General features: G+C 39.4%; 1 protein-coding gene across 1 annotated transcript; it reads left to right on the plus strand.

The window, feature by feature from the left end:
• Positions 1-692: 692 nt before the first annotated feature.
• tssc4 (tumor suppressing subtransferable candidate 4) lies at positions 693-7432 on the plus strand. The gene is made up of 3 exons (XM_044357782.1): positions 693-800; positions 2332-2469; positions 5799-7432. Exons 2-3 carry the CDS (start codon positions 2467-2469, stop codon positions 6801-6803), a joined length of 1008 nt encoding a protein of 335 aa, XP_044213717.1. The 5' UTR covers positions 693-800; positions 2332-2466; the 3' UTR covers positions 6804-7432.
• Positions 7433-8870: the final 1438 nt, after the last annotated feature.

Raw genomic sequence — 8870 nt, forward strand, 5'->3', positions numbered from 1 at the left:
TTGTACAATCAACCCTACTCTATGGGTTGATTGTACAACCATGTCACACCAGCATGATTTGTGAATCGTAACTAATTTGGAGCCAATTCTGGTCCAATATTCAACTTACACAAGTGTGATGTGAAAACTTGAAGCCTCCAGTGCAAAAACACTGAAAATTTACAGTGAAGTAGGAGACATCTTGTGTCCAGCAGTTAAACTTTTGAAATTACAAATATTTGAATATTCATAGATTCTGGATTTTTACATGAAGGAGAAGTAGATGTCATTTTAAGAATTTGAACTTGAAGATTATTGAATTTTTGGAAAAAAATTATATCAGACCAAGTATATACCAAGTAGAGTATTTTATATACATATTAACACATGTCAGGAGGGGATCTTTAACAACAACAACAATAAATATAATAACAATAATAATAATAATAATAATAATAATAATAATAATAATAATGCATTTAATTTGTACTGCACTTTTCATTCACAGTGAATCTCAAAGAGCTACAGCATTAAAACCTAAAACCTGAACTGTACACTATGGCCGGGGGGGGGGGGGGGGGGGGGGGGGGGGGGGGGGGGGGGGGGGGGGGGGGGTGTTATATGCAGAGAAATAGAACACGTTTGTCCTAAAAAAAAAAAAAAAAGCTGGAATAGCGCTTTCATATGTAACTACAGCCTGTGTCCGGCTGGAGGCAGCATTGTGTAAATCGTGCTTAGTGTGGCCGACACCAGAACAGGAGAAGAAGAAAGTGTTTGACTGGTGAAACACTACCTGGTTGGGTCGTGGCGCCAGCAGTAAGGTAAACCCGGAAAACCGCGGCGTTTTGACCCAAAACTAAGAAATGTTTTGATACTATATGTAAAAGTAAAGTCTGCGGTGTCCTTTGTTTGAAGCAGTGTAACGGAGCCGCTGTGCAGCTCCTTTTAAACCAATGCACCACCACATCAGTTAGCATTAGCATGCTGAGGAATATTCACCGGACCTTTAGCTAATGCGTCTTCAACGCTCCGTCCCAGAGAAAGCTGGGTCCATCTCAGAAATTTATATTTTCAGTGTATTGTTGTTCCGTAGGATGTTGCACCAGTAATTTACATGAGTTAGCTATTAAGCTTCTCTAAGCTTTTCTATGGGAACCATGCCGGACTGTCTCATCCACACTGTGGGTACAAACAGGTTACATAGATGAAGGCAGGTACTCGAAAGCAAAAAAAAAAAAAAGTTTTCATACAGTGCATCATAAATTATGACGTGCATTGACCATAATCTTAAATTGTTCAGATTGCTCACAAATAATGATTGACTGGTCCAGAGACATTAAGGGATAGGTTCACAATTTTTCAAGTCTGTCTTGAATAAAAACAGTCAGGTGTCCAAATGAACACTGGAATGTGTTTTTTTTTCTTGTTGTAATCATTCCTCCTGTTCATACTGACCATTAGAAGATCCCTTCATAATGCACTTACAATGTAAGTGATGGGGGACTAAATCCACAGTCCTCCGTCTGTGCAAAAATGTATTTGAAAGTTTATCTGAAGCTAATATGAAGCTTCAGCATCTAAATGAGTCAAATCAAGTAGATATCTATCAACAATACAGTCTTTGTAGTGCCAAAGTTCCTCTTTTTGTTAATATATTTCCACCGCAGCTCAACAGGGAAACACTGGAAACACAAAGAGGGAATTTGATGCTAAAAAGTGTAAATGTGTCAGATATCCACTTGATATGACTAACTCAGACTGCTGACTTGGAACTCAGAGTAGTTTGATAGCTAATAAGATACAAATCTGAGTTGTGTGTTTCCACTTTTGACTGAACTAGGCTGACAGTGTCCCTCTGCTTCCAGTCTGTGCTAAATGTAAACATGTCACACACACACATTATATACACTTGACAGCGTAATGTGACAGTAGCATAAACAGGAGCCTTGCACATTTGAGTTGATAACATCTGACGCAGTTTTGTTCGTCTTTCTTTCTGTACCTGTTTTTCTTGTTCTGGTTCCGGGTCACTGAGGGAAAGAATCTATCCCAGCATGCATTGTGCGGCAGCTCATTAGTCTATCACAGGGGTTAACCCATAGAAACAAACACATTCATCCTCACATTCATACCTTCACAAAATTCAGTTATCAAAAATCAATTCTTCATGTATGTCATTATGTCATATGATCACTGTTACATTTCTCATTACAACATGATCTCTCCCCTCTCCATGCTTTATGTTTGTCTCAGCTGGATTATGTCTTGCCCGTTTTTGAATTTAAAATCACTTCTATATCTGGTTTGTTTAAATGATTAAATGTGTGAATTTGTGCCTGCTTTAAATCTCAGATTGAAAACCAACAGAAAGGCAGTGTGTTGGAAGTTTGATGTCTGAGCCAAACAACATCTTCCTAAATTTTTCATAAAGAACAAGTGAGTCTGCAAGCCAGGAAAGAACATGGATGCTTCAGCAGGAGTAAAAACATGGTATGCACACATACTCTTCACGGAGTTTACTAGGTGTAGGTGGTACCCGGTTTTTTAATAACCTTTATTATAATTGATTGAAATAATGACCAAGACCATTCAATTATAAATTCCTTTAATGGTGGCTGAATATCACCACTGATGTTTTTTGACACAATATTTAAAAGTGAAGTCAGGTTATGAAACCCTTAACAGGTTTCTAAATGATCCTGACAAGCCCTCATACACATTCAACATTTTTGACACATTTGTTGTAATCCTGCCAGGGAAAAAACAAACAAACCCTAGATGAAGCCAAAAACAGGTTTGTGTACATAACTCACACAGTAACCATTTTAAGGACATCATTGTCAGTGCGTTGTTTTTGTATCTACAGCAGAGGACATTCACATATTATCTCACATATTTCATCAAGTGTGGCTGTGCTTTCCTTTATAAACTTGAAGTCTCACACAGCAAGTCATATTACCTGTTACTTTGCTCATTTACTTATACAGTTCAGAGGGCCATCATCATGCTTTAGTTCACACAAGAGAAACCAAAGAAAACAGAATTTGGGTGGCGTGATAAAGGTAGATGTCCTGTCAATATAATTGACCTTTTTCACTGCAGACATTTTGACATGCAACAGTACCACTGTGCTTTTCCTGCTATAACAAGTCAGAATATCTGCTGTGAAAAAGTTCAAGTGCAGGCCTGAACAAGATATATGATGTCACAGCTCTGATGTTTGGTATTTCATAAATATAGAGCTGCAACTAATGATTATTTTCATTATCGATTAATCTGTTGATTATTTTTTCAATTAATCAATTAGTTGTTTGGTTTGTAAAATGTCAAAAAATAGTGAAAAATGTAATCATTTTTTCCCAAAGCCCAAGATACAACCCTAAATGTCTTGCTTTCTCTCAACCAGCAGCTCACAATCCAAAGATACTCAGTTTACTGTCATAGAGGACTAAAGGAAACAGAAAATATCCACATTTAAGAAGCTGGAACCAGAACATTTTGGCATTTTTTTCTTAAAAAATGACCTCAAAATGATTAATCAATTATCAGAATAGTTGCCGATTAATTTTCTGTTGATCAACTAATCAACTATTTGTTGCAGCTCTAAATAAATATTGAGCAGGGCACTCCAACTGTAAACAGTCTGTGAGAGTGATACTGCAGTTTGGAGTCTGTTAGTGTAACATTACACTTAGATACGCCAGAAAAGTGACACCTGTGTTTCCAAACCCAGTGCATCACATCCACACAGTCACCGCTGAACAAAAGGGTGATAAAGTGAACATGAAGTATAATGTGACTGTACAACAAAGCAAATGGGAGATGAAGGAGATCAAGCTCAGTCTGCACACGCCCAGAGAGAGGAGGTCTAATCAGGAAACACAACACCTGTGTGTGGATCAATTAACTAAAACCAAGAAAGCATCTGAGCTCCATGTAGCCATATACAGTTAGGTTCATATATATTTGGACACTGACACAAGTTTTGTTGTTTTAGCTGTTTACGGAAAGATATTCAAGTTACAGTTATATAATGAATATTAAATTGAATTGCACTTTTAATAAATTAAAGTGCAGACTCTCAGCTTTAATTTGAGGGTATTCACATTTAAATTGGAGGAGAGGTTTAGGAATGACAGCTCTTTACTATGTAGCCACCTCTTTTTCAAGGGACCAAAAGTAATTGGACAATTGACTCAAAAGCTGTTTCATGGACAAGTGTGGGCTATTCCTTTGTTGGTGCATCATCAGTTGAGCAGGTTGTTGCTGTGAACCCACAATATGAGAGACATAGTGGGAACATTAGGAGTGTTTTGTCAACACAAAAAGGCCTGGACCTCCACGGAAGTCAACAGTGGTGGATGATACTAGGATCTTTTCCATGGTAAAGAAATACTCCTTCACAACATTCAGCCAAGTGAAGAACACTCTGCAGGAAGTAGGCATATCATGATCCAAGTCTACCGTAAAGAGAAGACTGCCAAATACACAGGGTTCACCACAAGGTGCAACCCATTCATAAGTCTCAAGAATAGAAAAGACAGATTAGACTTTGCCAAAAAACATCTAAAAAAAAAAAGCCTAGAAGTGTATAGGGGTATACTGTCTGCTCAGATTCAGCCAAATTCAGCAAAGTTGATTGGAAGGCGCTTCACAGTACAGATGGACAATGACCCAAAAATAGTGTGAGAGCAAGTTTTTTTTAAGGCAAAGAAGTGGAATGTTATACAATGGCAGAGTCAATCTGTCAACCTGATGGAGCATGCATATCACTTGCTGAAGACAAAACGTAAGGCAGAAAGACCCATGAAAAAAACAACAACTAAAGACAGCTGCAGTAAAGGCCTGGCAAAGCATCACAAAGGAGGAAACCCAGCATTTGGTAATGTTCATGAGTACCAGACTTCAGGCAGTCATTGCCTGCAAAGGATTCTTGAAAAACATTTTATTTATGACTATTTTAATTTGTCCAATTACATTTGAGCCCCTGAAATGAGGGGACCGTGAACAAAAATGGTTGCGATTCCTTAACGTTTCATTTGATATTTTTGTTCAACCCTTTGAATTAAAGCTGAAAGTCTGCACTTCAGTTGCATCTTGATTGTGTCATTTCAAATCCATTGTGAGCCAAAATTATGAAAATCGTGTCACTGTCCAAATATTTCTGGACCTAACTGTATGTTAGAGCCTCTGGATGGCCTCAATCGAGCGTGTCTCAGTGTTCTCTGATAAACCTCCAGACTGGCAGTTACTGGGAATTCTTTACACAGGTAGCCACTTGACTACTGGCAAATACATAAAGTGTGGGCATTGGGACTGACCCATTCATAAGAGACAAAAAAGCCATGTTAGCTTTGTCACTTTTCATCACCTACTACTGTGCTACACTTGACTGACCTCAAGTGGATTGTCACAACATTATATCACCTAACATGGAAGCATCAGTTTCATGATAATCTTGTATTTGTGATGGTATAGGCCTTTTTTTCAGAAGCATAATTCATTTGTCATAGCATGAAAGGCAAAGGTGTTACTGATAACGTTAACGACTGTGTTTACACTCTAAGCACTTTGATGATAGGTTGTAAAATATGAAGGGCTTTTACTGACCTTAGCGTTCAGGTATAGCCAGACTCACACAGCTCTGCAACTAACAAATTAATAATTTACTACCTGGACATACACTTATGGCCAGATTTTGCCTAAAACAATTGAATATCATTTATGCTTGACTCTGATTTATCTTTCTCAATTTTTTAGGATGAAAATCCAGTTAAGTTCTTTGTCAACCAACAGTAATCCTCTCATACCCTTTCCAGGTTCTTGATTTAGCTCACCGTCTGAATCTTCGTGTTAAAATGTGCAGTCAGGAAAATAGCGAGCTCAGCAAGATTTTAAAGGCTGATGATGATGTCGATGACCTCTCAGCAAGTGATGAATCTGAGCCTGAAGAACAACCCTGCGGTGCACCCTTTGACCCGGAACTGGACGTGGACGACGATGACGGGGAGGTTGGGGCTGCTGTTCCAGCTGCTGGACAAAAAACCTTCAGTCTGAAAGGAGGGAGCTCGAGTTTCTCAAGCCGCAGCCACAGCATCTTTGACTGCCTGGACAGTGTTGCCAAGCTGGCCTCCTCATCATTAGGCCAGGACAACGTTATAGACGGAGTGTTTGCTCGGCCTCTGCCTCCAGCCCCCAGCCGCAAGACGAGCCAGCCTCCGCCTAGCAGCTCCACACCAGCAAAGAAGAGAGGAGTACCAGACTACCTGGTGAACCCGGATCGCTGGACCCACTACAGCCTGGAGGATGTGGCTGAGACCAGTGACCGAGGCAACAGCAGGGTGGCCCACCAGTACCTGGCCAGCCTGCAACAGAAGAAAGAAGAGCCACAGCCCGACAGCCAGGGTGATTCCTTCTGTAGCACCCAGCAGAAGATCATCTTCTCCAAGCCCAGCCATCTGGCCAAGAAGCCTGCTGATGAGTCATCAGCTGTTAGAGGCCAGGAGAAAGGGATGCGCCTCAGTCACCTGGAGGAAGAGGAAGATGAGTACGCAGTGGGGAAGGAGAAAAAGAAGACTGTAGGACGGAGAACAGATGAGTGCAAAGAGGAAAGTGTAAGAGGGAAGGATGAGGTTAAACAGACCAGGGCAGCCATCGGTCAACCAGAGGCTGAGGAAAAGGAAAAGAAACGTGTTCAAAAAGAAAGAGGTGTGGACGAGGAGGAGGAAGTGGAAGAGAAGAAAGAACAGGCCAACCCCAGCTTTGCCTCCTTTAGAAAGATGAACCAGAAGAACTACAGGAAGAGCTCACGGCAAGAGGACTGAGGACAGCAGGCCTGGTCTCTCACAACCACACCACCATACGATTCTTTCACTTCTTCTGCCATTGTAAAAAGCTATGCCCCTCATCACACAACTGCTCCATATTTGAAAAACTGTCCAGTCAAATCTTAAAAGTCCAATTTAGAAAATGTTGCAGCTCTACTGTACTGTACTCATACAGCGTCTTAGTTGTGTCAACAAATCTCTGAGTCGCAGAAATGATTCTCTGGTCCTCAGTGTCAGTTCATAAATGCAAACACTACAGGGTCATATATCATCATCGTTATGGCTTATTAAGTTTCAGATTTGATTTATAAGGGTGTCCATTTAATTTTAGGTCACTTGTCTGTGTTGAAACAAATCCTTCAGCACAATGTTGAACTATTTGGTATGTCAAGACATCCCTTAAACACAGCTTACAGTGATGGACTGAGGAGACATTTGGGTAGTGGACCAGTTAGTTTTTATTTTTAGTGGAGGAACCAACATCACTTGGTCAAACTGGGAAGGGAGCTTTGAAACAGTATAGGAATTTTAACACTGTTGGTCATTAATTTGTATTTGATTTTTATTCCTTGTTGCATATTTTGATTTTTGGAATACCTTGGATCTTGAATAAAAAATATTGATTTGTATTATGTCTACTGTTTTTTTTTCCAAACACATTAAAGGCTTGTTTGTTTTCATTAAAACTCAAAAAAAAAATGGCTGACTGAAAACTAGAATAATAAGCAAACTGGGAAGTATGTATAATATCCACATGTATACTGTAGGCTACATCAGCATAGGGGAAAAACGTGATAAAAGTCTAGCAGACTAACTCTCACCAAGCATAGAAGGTCATTCCAACAATGTTTTAGCCATGCTAGCAGCGTGGCTCTAGGGATGGCAATGTCTGTCCATCACTTTGATCCAGAGTGAAATATCTCAACAACTATTTGATGGATTACTGTGAAATTTGGTGCACACATTCATGGTCCCCAGATGACGAATTGTAATAACTTTGATCTCCTGACTTTTTATCTAATGCCATCATCTGGTCAAGATTTGATTTTGTGCAATGTGTTGCTCTATAACCAAATACCTGCAAATCTCGTGACAGCCTCAGCTAATCCTAATTTGCAATTGTTTGCACACTATTACAGTAAACCAACTCAGTGAACATGGTAAACAGTATACAGTACCTGCTAAACAACAGCATGTTAGTGTTATTGTGAGCATGACATTCAAACCATGCAAATGTTCGAAGCATGCTGATGGTTTGAACATTTAGCTCAAGTACAGCCTGACTGAGCCGCTAGCATGGTTGAAGACTTGTTCTGCTATGAAAAAGTGTCATCACCATCTTAAAGGACTGCAGTACTCATGTCCTGGACTTGATATCATGACAAATAAAAGACTCAATGAGCTCATGTTTAAGCATTTAACAGAAGCTTCACATTGGTTTATTCATCATTAACATAATTTGAAGCAAAGATTTATAGGAGACTTAAGTAGTCACCCAAGTGATTGTTTAAAGAAACCTGGAGAATCAAACTTATGATTTTTAAATCTTACATTAGCCCTTATGTGTAGGACTTGAACATCTCTGACTTAAATAACTCAGAGAGGTGGTATCAAAACAGACTGATGCTGACACCGCCACCAACCTGACCTAGGTCATTAGTAACCAAATTGATTGACTTAGATTGTCTCATTTTTTTCCCTCAAAAGTTATACCATCAAATTTCAAAGTTGCTATCATCACATAACAATTCTACACAAATGACTTTTAATGTAATAATAATAATAGGAGCTGCCCTGCTGACAAAAATAAATGGTTGGATTTGCTTCCTATTATACACTGAATTACCAGTTTATCATATATACTTGTACAATCTAATGCAATTTCGATACACAGCAACTTTCTCACGACAGACATTTTTCCTTATCATACACAGGTGCAATTAATACCATTAATAAGTGCTGCATTGTGTGTAGGAGTGCCACTTCAGCAGCCTGGCACACTGTATGCTGGTTCTCTGGCTTACTGGGATAACTAAATGTCACAGAGCTGTCATTTATTTTTGT

The sequence above is a fragment of the Thunnus albacares genome, chromosome 1 (assembly GCF_914725855.1).
Source record: "Thunnus albacares chromosome 1, fThuAlb1.1, whole genome shotgun sequence".
Lineage (NCBI taxonomy): Eukaryota > Metazoa > Chordata > Actinopteri > Scombriformes > Scombridae > Thunnus > Thunnus albacares.